The sequence below is a fragment of the Peromyscus eremicus genome, chromosome 14 (assembly GCF_949786415.1).
Source record: "Peromyscus eremicus chromosome 14, PerEre_H2_v1, whole genome shotgun sequence".
Taxonomy (NCBI): Eukaryota; Metazoa; Chordata; class Mammalia; order Rodentia; family Cricetidae; genus Peromyscus; species Peromyscus eremicus.
The window spans coordinates 68,261,699-68,281,343 of record NC_081430.1 but is presented as its reverse complement, the minus strand read 5'-3'; the positions used below and the strand labels follow the sequence as shown (position 1 = coordinate 68,281,343).

The window sequence follows — 19,645 nt, the reverse complement described above, 5'->3', positions numbered from 1 at the left end:
ATAGATAATAGATAGATAGATAGATAGATAGATAGATAGATAGATAGATGGGATAAATGAGACAGACAGATAGATAGACAGACAGACAGATAGATAGATAGATAGATAGATGGTATGTTTTTTCAATGAAAGTAGACAAACAGCAGTGAGGATCTCTAAGTAACTGCCAAAACAAAACCACAAGCAATTGATCTTGAGATTTCTTTTTTTTAATTTCATAGCAGCATTGATTTTTTTTCATGTCTTTGTTTCTTCATCCAACATTTCTATACTAATTTTTTAATCTTTAAACAAATGGTCTGGCCCTATTCACAGCTATTTACAGAGATCCGACGTTCATAAAATCAGTTAGAAAGCAAGCAAGCTACATTCTCGGAATGGGACACAGTCTCCACTCAGGTCTCCTTGGCAAACACTGACGGGAATATTATGGGAAATGGGCAGCAGAGGGCAGTGTGGCTATAGTTGTCCTCTAGGAATACATTGCTTTCCTGTCCTGTGATTTAACTTAACATCATGTTAGGAAGAGGACTCTTGAGACAAAGACTTGCTATGCAGCTGAGGCTACCTCAGCCTCCTGAGCATTGGGGTTAAGGGGGGGGGGGGAGGGTGCTACCATGCTCAGCTAAGTAATTTTAGCTTTTTCCTTAATGTTTCTTTTTAATTTCACAGCCCAGAAAAGCAGCAGTCACACTGCTAAAAAATCCTTCAAAACTGGGGCACCTTGGGATCTGTGGTCAGTACGTACACAGATCTCACAGAACCTCCCGACTTTACATTTCTCTCCCACAAGCGCCCAACCCGCCATTTAAGAAATTTACGTTACCTTTCGCCTCCAAGGCTCTCGCAGCATTTGTTGCAACTCTGTAAAACAGTGAGAGTGCATGTGAAACACGGCAGTGGAGTGCACACGGGCAGCGTGTGTGTGCAACATGGCAGTGGAGTGCACACGGGCAGCGTGCGTGTGAAACACGGCAGTGGAGTGCACACCAGCAGCGTGTGTATGAAACACGGCAGTGGAGTGCACACGGGCAGCGTGCGTATGAAACACGGCAGTGGAGTGCACACGGGCAGCGTGCTTATGAAACACGGCAGTCGAGTGCACACCGGCAGCGTGTGTGGGAAACACGGCAATGGAGTGCACACGGGTAGCGTGTGTATGAAACACGGCAGTCGAGTGGACATTGTGGCCTCAACAACTCAGAACCAGCAATTGATGAAAAGCTCTGGGCTCTCTGCCTCGAAAATCCAGACAGACACATAATTTCGCCCAGGATTTCAAAGGGTGCCATAGACACTAATTTAAGGGTCTTCTTCTTTAGTGGGTTATTCCAGAATAGATATCAGTGTCATGATTACGCAGGGAGTGTGGGGACTTGCCACTGTCTTGTAAGCAGGCATACTGGGGGGAGGCCCCCTTGCCATTTCTGGAGTGAGAGAGACTAAGGAACCGAGGTATCCCAGTTCAGCTTTCCTTCCCCATTTACTGCGCCTTTGAAGACACAAAACCCCTGTGAAGACACAAGGACCCACTAAAGGACAACACACCGGCTCCCACTTACCCTGTGCCCAGAGAGTGGCCCCACAGACACACGGGGGTCCCGCCACTTCTTGCCTTGGTCCATTCGTAGACACAGATAGCGTCTGTGGTTAGCCCCTCCTCAGTGGGCGACCCGGTAGAATCCCCGAACCCTGGCAGCAGGAAGGGGCGAGCACAGTATCACACCCTGTGAACCGAGGTGGCGTCATCAAAAGCCTCTGTCCCCGCACATCTTTGTCACTGTTCCCAGCACGTACCTCTGTAGTCCACAGACAAGACATGAAAGCCCCCGTCACTCAGCACCTGCATGCCAAATGAGCGGTTATCACTTCAAGCCGTGAGACAATGCCAACAGAGAAGGTTCCTCGTCAATACATCTATGTCCCTCTGTTGTAATGGGGGGAAAGATGTGTTCGGAAGGGCTGGGATCCCGCTCACTGGCAAGGCACATGCCTAGTGTGTTCAAGGTGCTTGGTTTGAGTCCCAGAATCACAAAGATTCTGTATTTCTTTTTTTTTTTTTAAATCTAGAGATGAGGGTCTATGGGGGAAATGAAAAGCGGCCTGGTTCACACCCAGGCTCCGCCACGAGCAGCTATACAACCTCAGCCTGCTTGTTAAACATGCAGATATGTAAATATTACTCAGGGTTGCTGGAGGGTTACATGGATATTGTAGCAATGCGGCTGCTTTTTTCCATGTCACAGTCTCAGTGGAGCATTCTCTAGAGCTGGAGGTATGGCTCCGAGGTCGAGTACCCACCTAGCATGCTCAAGGCCCTGGGCTTGATCCCTGAGACCGCATGCGCTCTCTCTGAAAGAATGAATGACTTTCCCTGAGAATGAAACGCTACACAGAGACACTCTCATAACGGGGAGGTGTTTATCTCAAATATGGTCAGATAAAAGCTGTATTTTCAACTAAAAAAAAAAAAAGAAAGACATCACCACTTGAATATATGAAATCATTGCCCAGCCCTAAGTAGGTAAAGAAAAAATATGAAAATTTAATTTTAAACAAGCTGAAAATACAATAGACAAAGAAGAGAAATTCTTAAAGATGCGTTTTGTAGATGAACTGAAGTGAAGAGTGAGAGTAACTAGTTATAAGTCTTCCAGGTACTTATGGGCGGAGCCAAGACTGCAGCCCACACCTGCCTGGGCCTGCCTGCATCTATATAACTGTGGCTTCCCACTGCGGTGGATATGTGTGGCTAAGCCTGATCAGGGATCTTCAACATTCCAATCAAACTACAAGTTAGAAATGAACTGGAACTTTCAGCTTGAGCCAACACACAGTAGGTGGGCACCAGGGAGGTGGAGTAGGGTTATCCATGAGTGGCTTGTAGCACCCCATATTGAGTAAAGATAGCAGTAACAACTCTTACACTCCAATATTTACTCCTAGGAAAGTAAATAAGACATGGAAAACAAAATAGATGCCTTTAGTTTTCCATAACTGTACTATTTAAATAAATTCGGGGGGGGGGAGTAGAACTTCATAACATCAGTGGACTAGCTAGCAGTTACTTACGAATTAACTGGAAAAGGTACAGTCTTTAAATTGGTAATTATGACCCCTATGAAAGAACATGAAAAAGAGAGCCGAGTGTGTGATGCACGCCTAAACCCAGCCTTTGGGAGGCAGAGGCAAGCAAGCAGAGCTCTGTGAGTCCAAGGCCAGCCTGTTCTATATCGAAAATTTCAGGCCAGCCAGGGTAACATAATGAGACCCTGCCACAAAAAAAAGATGAGGAAAACCAAGAAAATGAAAATGTTTATAAAAGAGTGTAAAAGTGTGCAATGTAATTTATATTTAGATACAACCACAGTATGAAAGGTTTATATGAAAGAGAGAAAGGCCAGTGGAGAATGAGCAGGAACAAGAAACAGGATTGGGGAGGGGCAGGGGGTGAAAGGAAGAAAAACGTGTTAAGACAGACCTTTTGTTTTAGAGGAGTCACCTGCCCAGACGGGTGAAGAAATTTGTAGAAGTGAGATCAAAATGATGAGAAAGTTTTGGGGCCCAGAGTTATTACCATGTGTTTACACGTGTGCGCATGCACGCGCGCGCACGCGCGCGCGCGCGCACACACACACACACACACACACACACACTCCCAGTGTTATTCCCATGTTTACACACACACACACACACACACTCTCCCAGAGGTGTTCCCATGTGTTTACACACACACACACACTCCCAGTGTTATTCCCATGTTTACACACACACTCCTGGTGTTATTCCCATGTTTACACACACACTCCTGGTGTTATTCCCATGTTTATACACACACACACACACACACACACACACACTCAGGGGTGTTCCCATGTGTTTACATATACACTCCCAGTGTTATTCCCATGTTTACACACACACACACACACACACACACTCCCAGTGTTATTCCCATGTTTACACACACACACACACACACTCTCCCAGAGGTGTTCCCATGTGTTTACACACACACACACACACACACACTCCCAGTGTTATTCCCATGTTTACACACACACTCCTGGTGTTATTCCCATGTTTACACACACACTCCTGGTGTTATTCCCATGTTTATACACACACACACACACACACACACTCAGGGGTGTTCCCATGTGTTTACATATACACTCCCAGTGTTATTCCCATGTTTACACACACACACACACACACACACACACACACTCCCAGTGTTATTCCCATGTTTACACACACACTCCTGGTGTTATTCCCATGTTTACACACACACTCCTGGTATTATTTCCATGTTTACACACACACACACTCTCAGAGGTGTTCCCATGTGTTTACATACACACTCCCAGTGTTATTCCCATGTTTACACACACACACTCTTAGAGGTGTTCCCATGTGTTTACACACACACTCCCAGTGTTATTCCTGTGTTTACACACACACACACTCCTGTCCCCGTCAAGGTAATGGATAAAGAGAAGGCCACTCATGGGGGACGGATCTCTCTGGAGACCATCACACTGAGGCCCTCAAGGAGAACTCCAGACTGTAACGCTGACAGAACTGGAGAGGACTTAGAGTGCTGGTGCTCTGTGACCTCTCAGACTTACCTCGGCCAGCTTGACTCTGTGAGGAGCTGCCCTGTGGAGGAGAGAGGCAGAGGGCGGAAGCACAGGAATTAGGATCGACCATGACAAATTCAATACAAACCTCTCACAATGTCCCCCCTTTTCTCTTCTTTTTTAGATTTTTGTTTTGTTTTTGTGTATCCTGTTGTTGTTATTGTTGTTGAGAAAGGCTACACTCTGGAGCCCTGGCTGGCCTCAAGCGCACAGAGATCTGTCTGCCTCAGCCTCCCAAGTGCTGGGAATAAAGGTGGGTATTACCACGCCTGGCCTAACACAGGTCTTTGTTTGCTTGTTTTGTTTTTTGAGACAGGGTTTCTCTGTGTAGCCTTGGTTGTCCTGGAACTAGCTCTGTAGACCAGGCTAGCCTCAAACTCACAGAGATCCACCTGCCTGCCTCTGCCTCCCAAGTGCTGGGATTAAAGGTGAGCACCACCACCCGACAAAGAACTATTTCTTAGTGGCAAGGCCAGCTTGCCTGTGTCAGGGCCGATGACCGAAAGACCCCACCTCCACCACCACCTTTCCTTGGATGTGCTGGTCTCTCCAGGGCTTCCCAACACAAGCGTTTGATGATGTACTGATAACCCATCTCTGGGTTCTGTGCAGCAGAACTTACCTTTAGGTGTTCTCTGTAAGCTAAAGGAAAAATTCTAAAGAGCAACTTCAGAACTGGGGGTAGGGGTGAGGGTGGGACTGGATCACCTGCACTCAATTACAATTTGTCTGAACCCCACTAACACTGCCACAAAGCTCAAGAAGAAATGAAGGAGAAAGACTTGCCTTTGCAAGTACAAAATACCCCCAAAGAGACAGCATCCACACTCACCTCAACAAAAGAAATCAAAGAATTAGCCAAAAGGCAGAAAATCCCTTAAAAAAAAAAAAAAAAAAAAAAAAAAAACAGCCGGGCGGTGGTGGTGCACGCCTTTAATCCCAGCACTCGGGAGGCAGAGGCAGGTGGATCTCTGTGAGTTCGAGGCCAGCCTGGTCTACAGAGCGAGAGCCAGGACAGGTTCCAAAGCTACACAGAGAAACCCTGTCTCGAAAAACTGGGGGAAAAAAACCCAAAAAATAAACAAACAAAAAAAAACATTAGCCTTAGAGCCAAAGTTGTTCAATGTTAATGAGCCATGGAACCTCTGAGCAGCTAGTTAAAGCTATAAACCCGTTTCCTAGAAACAAAAATGGACCCACATTTCAAGTTTATGACTTTAGGAATGGGTTCAGAAGTCCTAAAGTCCCCCATAGATCTGGGGCCTAAATACACTGACTTTGGTCCTTTGACAAGTTCTCCTGTGGCTTCCTGTTGGAGGAACAGTGCTCAGTACTCAGCACTGGGAGCTCAGTACTGCTGACTATTAGCTGAGACTTCAGGGTAGAGGCTGAGGAGGGTGTGGCCCGTGGACCCGGGTCAACTGAGGACAACTTCAGATTCATACACAGACACCGGCATGGCAGTCTGGTGTACTGATCCTTTAAATACACCTACTGTAACACTGTCCAACTTCATAAATCAGAACAATGCTAAACAAGGCCCACTGTTCAGTTTCACTGAAAAAAAAAAAAAAATCTTAGGGAATGCAATTCTAAGACGGACAGAGCAAGAAAGCTCCTGGAGAGAAGGCAAGACGTGAGAAAGCCATCACCTGACAGAAAATGACAGGCAGAGAGGCAGAGGCGAGCTAGCCAGCGGGCAGGTTCCTGAGCCTGTCACTGGGTTTTTGGTTTGAAGTGTCTGTGCCCCACCCCCACCCCCCAGACGGGAGGGAGACACTGTCCCCTCCCCCTCCCGGCAGAGCAGTCCCCAGCCGACAATCACGTGGGCCAGGGAAGGCTTTGACAGCGCATCAAAGAACAAGGGGCTTCTGGGAGACCAGCTTTGGGACAATGCCAGACAGGGACCACAGGGACTGGGTTGAGGCGTGAATACGGGAGAACAGAATCGATCAGAGTCCTCCATCTCTGTGGTCAGAGTTCCAGGGGACTTCTCTCAGGCCTCAGACTTCAGATGAAGGGAACTAATGCTAAATAAAGGACTCTTCACTATCATTTTCTGAAAGAGACCGCCAGTGTGGAAATTGCTCTTTGTCTGCCCTTCAATGCACACCTTTTCCAGTCGTCCACGGGTTTGTCAATCCATGGAGTGTTTGGAGACTATTTGGAGATAGCATGTGTTACAATGGGAATGCTTGTCTCATGGAGAGCCACGCACATATTCAAAGAAATGCAGAAAGAAGCTTTTACAGGCCACATGAAGAGGACTGCATGAAGCCCTTTGGAAACAACTATTCCTAGCTACTAGGATTAGAAGCAACCAGTCCGAGGCTGAGAGGGGAGTGGCTGGGCAGATATTCCCGCACAAGAATCTGAGGTCCCAGTGGCCTTTGTGCAAGGCTGTGTGTGGTTCTGTCAAGCCTGCTACGGAAAGTTCTTCCTGTCAGACGCACGCATGAGAACCCCTTCCTCCAGGCTGCTAGCTCTAGTCTTTTCTTGGTTTAAAAACAACTGATTCCATTTGGATTCAATCTATCATCTTGGATAATATTGAGGATTAAAGAAACCAGTGGCTTAATTGAAATCGATACAGACCTTTTGGAAGAGTTACTATTCCCTCCCTGTCGGAAACAGACTCACATCATTCTACATGCCATGCAGACTGCTTGTTTAAAGAGAAGCCATTTGCCAGGAAACCATTGCGTTTCAAAAAACAAATAGAAATAGGCGAAGGCATGTCTGTGATTGAAAACTGCTTTCAGTCTCCCGTGGCTTAGAAATGCTCTTAATCTCTCAAAAATAGATAGATAGATAGATAGATAGATAGATAGATAGATAGATAGATAGATAGACAGACAGATAGATAGACAGATAGATGATAGATAGGTAGACAGGTAGATAGGTAGATAGATAGATAGATAGATAGATAGATAGATAGATAGATAGATAGACAGATAGATGATAGATAGATACATAGATAGATACATAGATAGATACATAGATACATAGATACATAGATGACAGGTTGATAGATGATAGGTAGGTAGGTAGATAGATAAATAGATAGACAGACAGACAGACACTCCACGCAGAGGTGCTGACCTGTGTTGTGAACTGCCATGAAGATAAACAATAATTGGGTTCCCATCATGAAGGGCAGCTTCATACCAGCAACGACCCTTCCCTTTGGCGTCTTCTCCCCGGCAGCTGGGGACCGTGTGCCTGAAGAGCAAGGAAAGCTTTTACGAAACTACAGAGGCAGAAACTTGCTTCCTTCCCATACCCTTATTCCAGAGATCATATACCAAAGCAACGGCTAAGTGTGTGCGTACTTTAACTGAGTAATACATGCATAAGCTAATAATAATAAAACCTAAAAGCACAAAATACCTGAGGAAAATTGCTATTGCTACAGCACTACCCCACACAGGGGTCACTGTTTACTGCTTTAATTCCTGCAACTTTTGTTTCTATTAAGAAATTTGCAAGATTGCAGTTCTTATGTGCAAGCCATTGAAATAGCAACAACAACAAAAACCAGGTTGAAACAAGCAAAAGATAATAGATATTTACCCAGAATTTGAACATGAACCCAAGTTATTTTTCTTTTATCTCTCAGTAACCAATATATTATTAAGACACTCATATAGTTCAATAGTTGCTTAAGTTTTGATGCTCAGATTTCAGCATATGAACACATGGGGACTTTGAAATAACAATTAAAGATGTTCAACAATGTCATGTGGGTGGAGGTGGTGGCTAATCTTGGTTGTTAACTTGACACACCTAGGAAGAATGAACCTCAGCTAAGGAATACTTTCCATCAGATTGGCCTGTGGGCTTGTACGTGGGATGTTTTCTCAATTGTGAGTCAATGAAGGAAGGCCCAATAAAAAAGATAGCTGATGATGTGGAAACCTAGTGCAGTGGAAACTCCCTGGAATCTATGAGAGTGACCTAGTGAGATCTCGTAGCAATGGGGGATACAGAGCCTGAACTGGCCATCTTCTATAAGCAGGTAAGGCTTCCAGCAGTGGGACTGGGACACCAATCCAACAACAAAACCTCTGGCCTACTTGCAAGATATGCTGGGGTAATCGTGGCACAGAACTTGTGGGAGTGGGCAACCAATAACTGGTCCAACTTGAGTCCCATGCCACGAGAGGGAGTCCATGTCTGACACCACCCTGATGGTCAGGAACCAGAGGCTAGACAGCCCAATGACCCAGGATTCAAACATCATCCAGCAACTGATGGGAGCAGATGTAGAGACCCACAGCCAAATACTCGGTGGAGCCAGGGGAACCCCACAAAAGAGGGGGAGGAAGGATTGTAGGAGCCAGAGGGGTCAAGGACACCATAAGAACACAGCCCACAGAATCAACTAATCAGGACTCATAGGGGCTCACAGAGACTGAAGCAACAATCACAGAGCCTGTATAGATCTGAGCTAGGTCCTCTGCATATATGTTATGGTTGTACAGCTGGGTGTTCTTGTGGGACTCCTCACAATGGGAGTGGGGGTGTCTCTGACTCATTTACCTGCTCTTGGTACCCTTTTCCTCCTACTGGGTTGCCTCATTCAGCCTTGATATGAGGGTTTGTGCCTAGTCTTATTGTAACTTGTTATGCTGTGTTCAGTTGATATCCCTGGGAAGCCTGCCCTTTTTTTTGAGGAGAAGTGGATCTGGGGGAGAGGGGAGGTGTGTGTGGGGGGGGTGCTGGGAAGAATGGAGGGAGGGGAAACTGCAGTTGGGATGTAATGTACGAGAGAAAAAAGAAAGAGAGGGAAGGAAGGAAGGAAGGAAAGAAGGAAAAAGAAAGAAAGAGAGAGAGAGAGAAAGAAAGAAAGAAAGAAAGAAAGAAAGAAAGAAAGAAAGAAAGAAAGAAAGAAAGAAAGAAAGACAGGAGGCTTAAATGTAAACCCAGGAGCAAGCCAGTAAGCAGCCATCCTCCATGTCTTCTGCTTCAGTTCCTGCCTCAGGTTCCTACCCAGAGCTCCTGCCCTCATCCCTCATCCATGGACTGTACTTTGTAAGATAACATAAACCCTTTCCCTGTCAAGTTGCTTTTGGTCATGGTGTTTATCACAACATAAAGCAAACTGAAATAGCTCTACCCACCATTAAGTGATGGTTACTTCAGAGCACATGTCAGGTGGTTTGAGGTTAGTCTGTAACATACCCCAAGAACCTTCCCAGATTATACACGCAAGTTTCTCCTCCACAGACAGATCTCTTTCATTTCTAAGCTACCCAGCTCTCAAGGGAAGCCATGTAGTCTAACTAGTGAAACCAAGTGGCCTCGAGATTGCAAACACCCGTCTTCAAGTTCTTCTGTCTTGTTCGGCTAACAAGAGAACCCTGAAAGTGTTGCATTGTATCATTTCACAGGGACATACAGAACTGGCCAAGAGGCGATGAATCTTCAGTCCTGTCAATCACCAAGGAACAGAAGCCCACCATCCACAGGACCTCCGGAAACACTGATGCCTCTGTCCTCTGGGTAATCTGCTCATGAACATAGCCGTCTCACCATGCGCATGTGGTCAATCAAATGATTGGCTAGACTGTCCTTGAGGATAAGGAAAAAGTTATATGCACTGTTCCCAGAACATCTTCCTGTTGGAACTTCAGACTCATGGAGACAAACTATAAAACAGAGCATTAGTAATGGCAACCAAGAGCAAGCAATAGACCCAACGAGAGGGTTCCCAAGATTATAACAGAAATAAAATAGAAGGCACATGACCTCTTTTGACCTTGATTGGGTGTTTTCTGTGTGCTAGAGTTAGGCTGTGGATGAACCCACCACCAGAGGCTGTCCACCCACGGAAGCTATAGTCTCGTTAGGAAGGCAAAAGTAGGCCAGTAATCATGACAATAGAAAGAACTGCCCTAAGCGTTGAACACAGATGGCCATAAGTGAGTTTACCGGAAGAGGAAGAGGAGGGGAAAGGAAGATTTCCTGAAAATGACCGAAGTGAGACCCTTAGATGAGCAACAGTGGGGTGGGGCATGGAGCGTTGGCATAAGGAGGGAGCAGAGCAAGTCCTGGTTGTGGTGTTTGTCAGGAAGTCAGTGTGTCTGCCCATGATGGCAAGGATGGATGGCAGAAGGCAGACGTAGGTGGGACCAGAAGCCAAGAGTGCCATTTTGTATGACTTCAGACTCTAAAGCAAACAGTCTGTAAAGTAAAGCGGAGCAAGGGAGTTGCCACAACAAAAGGAAAGGTGTACAGAACAGCTTCTAGAAGCTTCCACAGACAGACAGGTTCTGCACAGGCAGGCAGCACAACCTCACTTCCTCTATGTTCTTCTAGCAGAAAGTTTTGCTCCATCTCCCCCGACATCCCTGTGTGTGTGTGTATGTTGTGTGTGTGTGTGTGTGTGTGTCTGTGTGTCTGTGTGTGTCTGTGTGTGTCTGTGTGTGTCTGTGTCTGTCTGTCTCTGTCTCCCTGTCTGTCTCTGTCTCCATCTCTCTTCTTTCTACGGTTGATGCACGTGAGAAGATCAGGCCTTCTTAGATGGTTCAGAGGCTAACACACGTGCTTACCACACAGGTACAAGAGCCTGAGTCAGGAAGGCATCAGTCAGCTCACTCACCAGACGCCCAGCAGCACCCCAGGCTCAGGCCTGACGAAGAAGTTCACTGTGTGAGCGATCGTCGACTCAGGCTTCTTTAAATCCACAAGAAGGGGAGCTTTATCTGCAAAGCAGAAATCGTACTCAACCCCCAGCACCAGGCTCTGTGCCTGTCCATCCGTTTTCAAAGAAGCTTCACTTTTGTGAGCATGTCAGTTTTAAGTTGCGAGCTAAGCCTTTCCAGAGTGAAAAAAAGCAGAAGAAATCATTTCTCTAAAAAGGTAAGTAGAGCTGGAGAGATGGCTCAGAGGTTAAGAGCACTGACTGCTCTTCCAGAGGTCCTGAGTTCAATTCCCAGCAACCACATGGTGGCTTACAACCATCTGTAACGAGATCTAGTGCCCTCTTCTGGCCTGCCTGCATACATGCAGACAGAACACTGTATACATAATAAATAAATCTTTAAAAAAAAAAAAAAAGAAAAAAGAAAAAGGTAAGTAGAATCAGGCAAAAATAAACCCACGGGGAATACCATTATCATCAGCTGTAAGGCAAAATATAGTCAGTCCTGACATACAACAGAGGGCGAGACACTGAGAGCTAGGGCTCCAGTATGGGGGGTAGAAGTCAATCTCTGTCTCTCTCTCTGTCTCTGTCTCTGTCTCTCTCTTCTTCTTCTATAATTGATGCAGGTAAGAAGAAGGATTAGAAGGTTGAAGTGATGGCTCAGTGGATAACGTGTTCGCTCTCCACACAAGCATAAGAACAAGTGTTAGGGCCCACCACGCCCACATAAAAAGCCAGGCAGACATGGCAGCCAGCCTGAAACCTCAGCAACAGGGGAAAAAAGCAGAGGATTCTGGGGTAAGCTACTGAGACTAGCCAGATCTGGAAACTCCTCCTCAGCAAGAGAAGAGTAATGAGGAGAGCACCCAGTGTCAACACACACACACACACACACACACACACACACACACACACACAAACACACAAATGCTCGCATACACATATACACACAGACGTACACACATATGCATGCACACACATACTCATACACACATATGTACATATACACACACACACATACACACACACATACATACATACACACATACACACACACATATACACACACACATACACACATATGCATACACACACATACTCATACACACATATGTACATATACACACACATACACAAACATTCAGGCACACACATATACACAAACATACACAGAGACATAATACACACATATGCACATGCACATACGCAGACACACACACACACACACACACACGTGCTCACATACTCACACCGACATATACATATACATACAAACACATATTCCCATATACACATATACATATACACACACTCATACACACATATGTGCACATGCACACATACATACACATACAAACATTCAGGTACACACACACAAACATGCACAGAGACATAGACACACACATGAACATATATACAGACACACACACACACACACACACATACACACACTTTCTAGCAGTGATGGATGAATTTGTGCTAACCGTCAATATAGCGGGTTTCCAACCACATAAGTCTAGCCAGGGTTTTGTGACATGTGACTTTTCTTGTGTCATGACCTTAAGAGCAGTGAGTCCTTCATTTGGGAGAATTTATATAGGAACATCCATGGGCAGTACATACTCACAAACATTGAAATAAATCATCATGTTCACCAGAGGAAGAAAAACGTGTTCCTTGAAAGATTTCCTCGTGAAGCTTCGGTGTCCATCAGCAATGTTTCTCACAAGTGCCGAGCAGGCGTGAGGGAAAGATCTGGCAAACATTGAGAGTAAAGTTTTCAAGATCAGCCCAAGGTTTGTCCTGGTTTGTTTGTCTTTCAAGATTCAAATCCAGGGGCTGGAGAGCACTGACTGCTCTTCCAGAGGACCTGGGTTCAATCCCCAGTATCCATATGACAGCCCACAACTGTCTGTAGCTCCAAGATCTGACACCTTACACAGACATACATGCAGGCAGAAACACTAATGAAAGAAAAATAGATGAATGATTTTTTTTAAAGAAATGCCTTTAAAAAAAAAGATTCAAATCCAATTCCAGAGGCTAACCCTGGCTTATAAGCAAAATCCTTCACACACCTGCCTGTAGCTATATCAAGTGGCACTGTTGGGCAGCCAGGTGAGGAAGGCCGTCAGATAGAGCCCCTGCCAGTCCCTGCAGAAGCCCAGTGTGGCTGGAGCAGGAGAGGAAGCTATGACCATGCATCTGGGTGAGCAGCCCATGGGAAGCCTGGACAGGACCCCGAAGTCATACACAAAGAGCTGCAGACAGCTTCGTCGTGCCCCAGCTCTGAGCCCCATTAGCTCAGAGTGAGCAGCCACTAAAATCACGCGCGCGCGCTTTCTTCTGGCTGGGTCTCAGAGAGCAACCTGTAGAAGACCCCCACCTTTGAGAGGAAAAGGACCTGTGAGGACCAGGGACAGGAAAGGACCCCAAGGCACTCCAACAGGGCTGAAGCCAGGGCAGGGCAACGTTGGCTCACACACATCTTCCTTCTTTTTTGGATATTTATTTTTATTTTATGTGTCTGTGTGTTTTGCCAGCATGTATGTATGTGTACCGTGAGTGGCTCTTGGGCCCTTACATCTTTCTTTTGCTGTTCTCTTCAACACCAACACCTGAAGCTAAATGCCATGGCAGCCCAGTGATGACTACCCACTAAGGCCACCCGTCTTGAGCCACATTTTTCATGAAGTTCAAGATCGTGTCCTACCTTTGAGAGGTGAGAGATAAAAAGAATTAGCACCTTCATCTCCTGCTCCCCACTTAAGATCCCACCATCCACTGTGCAAATCCTTTTTCCTATGCCAATTGGTCAGCACTAATTGCTCAATGTGATGTTCTTAGAAGGTTGCATTGATTGCCTCTGCTAGACCAGAGCGGATGGGGCAGAAACTGCCATCATCTTGCTTTGCAAATGAGGAGTGTCGGCAGTCAAGACTCCCTCCTTCCCAAGGCCGCGAACCAATGAATGAACCACTGTCCCCAAGTCTGCCTGACCCCAGAATTTTGTCATGATCTCCATCCAACAAGCTGTTACAGACCTGCTGAGTTCTACGTGCTCCCAGCACAAGTGAAGAGGACCCCAGGAACAAGGCAAGCCTCCACCAAAATTCTTTCCCCTGGGGAATGGTATTTCATACTCCCTTCCCCCTCTGTCTTACGAGTCCCTTCCTCCTTAACCTCTTTCCCCTTTTCTGTCCCTGTATTTACGGGAGCCTCTGGTTATGGAAGCAGTCAACCTCTAAACAATATTCCTTCAAGTGTTGATGACTTAAAAACCAAGGCGCTCATCCGATCTCCAAAAGAGGCTTGAAGAGAGATGATGAGTCATGGATTTTGGACAGGTCTGTCAGCAGTGGAAAGCTACACAAGCTCCAAGCAACAGGTCGCTCTTCAAATATATCACACATGGGCGACTGCCTACCCACAGAACCAGCAAGAAAGACATGAAGAGGATTGTTTCGTAACACTCTAAAATAGTCCCTACGAAGGCAGCGGGAAGGGCAGGGCGTTGTTCTGATTTTAGAGATGAAAATCACAACCCCAAGATTCTGCTCTGAGCCACAGATCAAGGCAACTGGGGCAGACAGAGCAGAAGTCTGTAGGGGTGGGCTTCTTTCCAGTGTGCGGTCTTTGCGTTCCTGCACCGTCCCCCTACACACACACACACACACACACACACACACACACACACACACACACACTCCTTGCCCTCCAGGCTCCCCTTAAGTTATCTTTTGAAGGTAGGCAGGATAGTCTCCTGCTAAGTTACTTTTTGAAGGTCTGTCTGCTTGGGGAACAGAAGCATTGAAAGAAAATATGTTTCTTTCTTTTTTTTTTTTTTTAAGGAATAATTTATACGGGACCTTTTTCTCAAATAGCTCAAGGCACTTCAGTGAGAGCCACTTAGGAGAGAGAAGAGAATGACCTGATCCCCCAGCATCAATAATGCAAAGGGGCTTCTTTTAATGAAGGGGCTGTCGATTTGACTTCCCCTAGATCGGCAGAGGATCAAAAGTCACCAGTGGCTAACAGACCTGATTTGAACAGGGGAAGCAGCTTCTGGCCGGTCCTGGCCATAGGCTGGCTACATCAAACAGACACCTTGGAACTGGGGTGTCTTTCACCTGTCTCTTGATCAGCTGCAGCCACAACCACAGGGTGCCTCAGAGGGGCCAGAGGACCTTGCTAGGCGATTCTTCCCGGTGAAAACCGGCTGGAGCCAGAGCTAATGTAGAGTGAGTCCTTCCTGCCCAGAGGTGTCCACAAACCAGCTTTTGGGAGCCCAGATCAGACAATACTCAGCCAAAAAAAACTATTGTTATTTTAAGACATCTGTATCTCCATTCCGTCGCTGACTGACGCAGTCAACACGTGCTGATCAGGGAGTACCAGGTTATGCCCTCTCCACTGGATTCCACCCCACCCTCTTTGCACCCTGCACGCACTCAGGTGTTTTTTGGTGACAAACCCTCTAGACGCAGACCTTCCTTCTGTGGATTTTCCTTTCTGCCCTTCTCACTCATGAGCTTTACCCTCAGATTGACCCTTGGTTGCTTCCCTATGATGAGCCCATCTTCTTCACTACATGCCAGGTCCCAAGAACCACACAGCAGAACACAGCTGCTTGGACATCCCTCTCGGTCTAGCACATGTCCAAGTGTAGTCAGTGTGTGCCGACCCATACAGTGAAGACGGGCAGAGGCACGTTGTTTATAAGGGTGAAAGCAGGCATGGGGCAGGTAGTGGGGACTTGAGGGCTCCATCCTTTACTTTGTTTATGTTTTAACTGCAGTTGAAAAGTGAGTCCCCAAGAGCAAGCACAGGGATTGCTGACCTTTGTTTGCTCCTGTGTGGATGCCGAGTCCTAGGTTAGCCAGTGACAGATAGATGAGAGATACTGTGGGAAGAATTAGTAAAATCTTCAGCCCCTCCCAGGAGTTCTCTGTGAACCATCTAAAACAAAAAGGCAGTGGCCAAACAAAGAGGAAAACAGCCTTTAGGTTTTCTCCTGGCTCCTTTCCTGAGACTAGTTTCCATTTTAAACGGCTTGCAAGTGAAGATTTCTTCTCATGGTCCCATCCACCTTAGGTAGTAACCGTATCGGATGAACTTTTAAAATAAATATACTAGCAGGGAATGTGTCCGGGTTAGTTTTTTGTCAACTTGGCACTGGAGTTATCTAGAAAGAGGAATCTAAGTTAAAGTGCGTCCATTAGATTGCCTGTGAAACAAGTATGTGGGACATTTTCTCAGTTAATGGTTGATGTGGCAAGGTCCAGATGGCTGGGCACATACCATCCTTAGGCAGGTGGGTCTGGGTGATTTTAAAGAGCAGGATGAACAAGTCAGTAAGCAGCGTTCCACCCTGGTCTCTGTTTCATTTCCAGCCTCCAGGTTCCTGCCTTGAGTTCCTGCTCTAACTTCTCTTCATGACGGACTATAAACCCTCACCTCCCCAGCTTGCTTTTGGTCGTGGTGCTTTATCACAGTGATAGAAAGCAAACCAGGACAGTACTAAAACTCAGCCACTGCAGATAGTGGCTGATTAAGGGGTCTCCTTCCACCTCACACATCACAGTAGGTATAGTGCTATATACGGCTAGGCGTGGTCAGCGCTCTGTGGATGCTGGAGCGTCGTCACCTCGGCGTTAGCACATCTCCTCTTAGATCAACACCGCTCTGCTCAGATGAAGAACTGCACCAGTGTTTCATTCTTTCGGGAAGCATTTCTGAGCCTTGAAAGCCTCGCCTTTTACTAATTAGCGAGGCAAGCGGCCAAGGGTCCTCGCAACCCTGTTATCAGCAACATGGCGGGCTCTCTAGGACTGTGGACTGCAGCTTTGCCTACCTAAGAAGTGTTCTTTCCTGCCTATTGAGGGCTAAACAATCAGCCACTAGCTTTATAGAGAACAAATTATGGGGTAGGTGATGGGGTGGGGGGGCAGCTTCCCCAGAGCAGCCATGTTAAGGGGGAGAGAGTGGATGTAACTGGAGCAATGTGATGCCACTCACTCTCCAACCTCTGCTGCGGGGTGGTGGTGGTGGTGAGTGGGGGGTGGGGGGTAGGTACAAGAGCAAACAAAATCCCTGTTGGTCCTCATCCCTAGGGCATTCCAAAGTGAGGTCTCCTGTGTGTGGCTGTGATCCCAGAGTAGTTTGTACAAATTAATGCTGGTAGCAATGGCTTTATCAGAGGTGCAGCAGGTGGCGATTACACTTTGGGCGTCAGTCCACCAGGAGAATATCTCTAATGGCTGTGTCTCGCTCAAGCAAGGCTTTCGAGAATACAGACTCCAGAGTGTATTGCTTCTGTTGTCTCCCGACCTGCTGCTGCTACTGCGTCTATGGTGTGGGGAATTCCCCATTACCTGTATTCTATGTGTTTATCTCATGAATACATCTCATCTGCTGGGCACATTTATCTGTGGGTTGTCAGGAAGATGCTGTATAATTTTTGACACAGTCAGAGCCTACTGAGTACCACTAAGAAGCTGCTTTAATCACAGCTTAGATTTATGATTTAGGAAAACACCTGAGTCCAGACTGGCTCAAATCCCTTTAATCTTGATGCTGAGAATTGCAGTTACAGGTTTCTTGTACACCATGAGGTGAAACGAAGCTTCAAAGGAGATTTAGATTAGACCAGGGGCCTTGCCATCACAGGGGCACACCACTGAGCTGCCTGGCTAGGTTGTAAATACAAAGACAGCCCAATTATAACTAGCTGGCAAATGATTAACTCCTTACACTCATTCCTGACCTCAACTTGTGAAAATAAATTCTGACTAGTCAAGGCTACAGAAGATAACTTGACTCTGTAGCCCCAAGTGGGGCTGCAGGTGTTCCTGGATAATTAGAACTCTTCCAGTGCCTGAAATACTTGGTTGGGATATGTAAGCTGTAAAAGGGACATGAGAGGGTTGGAGCGACGAGAAAGAACAACACAAGAGTCACAGCACGTGAGCGTAATAGTACGAGAGAAGCCAACATGAGAAGAGAGAGCAACATGAGACAGGAGAGGAAGTTACCTCAGAATGCATGTGAGTTCTTCTTCCTCTAGTCCCTAAAAATTCCCCAGATAGAAAAAGGTTAGTTTCAGGACTCTGGGCATTCTCTTTGAGCCCCGGTGCAGCCTGGGGCTGGTTCCCCATGACTGCAATAAATTAAAATGGAACAGGAAAAAGAAATGCAACAAAACTACCAATACCTCCCCATGTCAACAAAACAGAAGAGATATACACCCACCTCCTGGGGCTACTGTCCCAAACCCAGCACTTGGCTCCCATGCAAACAAGATTAGTGATGTGATATTGATCTAAACAACTGATTGGAGATGATTGATGGTTCAGACCATGGATTCATGGGAGACAAATGTTTAAAAGCAAACAAACGAAACACCATGATAAACAGATACTTTCAGACATAAAGCATGTTAAGAATTTACACAGGTAACCCCATAGTGATTCCAATACATACACCTAGGAACTCACACCTAAGGAGTCAGGTATTCATCACGGCCTGATCTTTCTCCACCTACACAGGCCCTTGACCTTAAAAGATACCACCCCAGATTGCAGCACACCATATGTTATGGCTGCCTCTATTATTAGTAATATTCAAATCCATCCAGTAGAGTTGCAAATTGGGCAAGGAAGAGAAACCATCTTTTGGGAGTCTCATTTCCAAAGCTCTTACACATTTCTGAAAAGTCAAACCTGCCTACCTCTCTGGCCTGGGTAGTATTTGAAGGCTGGGATAAAGCTATCTCCGAGAACTCCGGAGTAAGCAATGATGTGGAAGCCAGGAAGTCATCGTCCGTGTCTCCCTGAAACCCTCCCTCTAGCCCCCCAGATCCTAGCCCTAAAGCATCAGTGTTCTCTAGACCTCGGAGAACCAATGGACCGGTTCAGCCCTATGGCCCCAGCAACTGTCTTACTGGAACAGCAGGGAACAGCAGGGCTGTGGAGGTGATGAACCCACCAAACACACTCACCTCAGGTTCCTCAGGACCATATCCCACCAGGAGGCCACGCAGGCACAGGCAGGGGGCCCGGGCTCCGAGGCTGCCTCACAGTCCCTAGCATCCATCTCCAGGTGCTGCTGAAGGAGCTGTCACTGGCCACTGTGGCCCAAGCTCAGCCTCTCTTCCCCTGCCGCCCTGGTTCCCGCCCTCTTCTACATCCCAGAGGGAAGCTTGGCCACCCGCCCAAGGTCACACTCATCTCAGAGGCTGGGGCTTCCTCCCTGGTTGATCTCATGCCCAGGCACACAGGTAAAGAATAGAAAGAAAACAGGTAACACATAGATGCATAGATAACTAAGTACCATTTTGTTTTCTGTTTACTTT

The 19,645-nt window shown here is 46.5% G+C and overlaps 1 protein-coding gene across 3 annotated transcripts in view; it reads right to left on the bottom strand.

Moving 5' to 3' along the window:
• Abhd12b (abhydrolase domain containing 12B) overlaps nucleotides 1-19,386 on the bottom strand; it is a 33,712-nt gene extending 14,326 nt beyond the window's left edge. For 2 of the 3 annotated variants that reach the window (XM_059279804.1, XM_059279806.1), the window contains exons 1-8: nucleotides 19,292-19,386; nucleotides 12,920-13,047; nucleotides 11,248-11,350; nucleotides 7,746-7,865; nucleotides 4,632-4,662; nucleotides 1,798-1,843; nucleotides 1,563-1,692; nucleotides 827-864 (exon numbers count right to left, since the gene is read on the bottom strand). In XM_059279804.1, the coding sequence (XP_059135787.1) occupies nucleotides 827-864; nucleotides 1,563-1,692; nucleotides 1,798-1,843; nucleotides 4,632-4,662; nucleotides 7,746-7,865; nucleotides 11,248-11,350; nucleotides 12,920-13,047; nucleotides 19,292-19,386 (691 nt within the window). The remainder of the gene's footprint in view (nucleotides 1-826; nucleotides 865-1,562; nucleotides 1,693-1,797; nucleotides 1,844-4,631; nucleotides 4,663-7,745; nucleotides 7,866-11,247; nucleotides 11,351-12,919; nucleotides 13,048-19,291) is intronic. The other variant, XM_059279807.1, reaches the window with a different exon arrangement.
• Nucleotides 19,387-19,645: the final 259 nt, after the last annotated feature.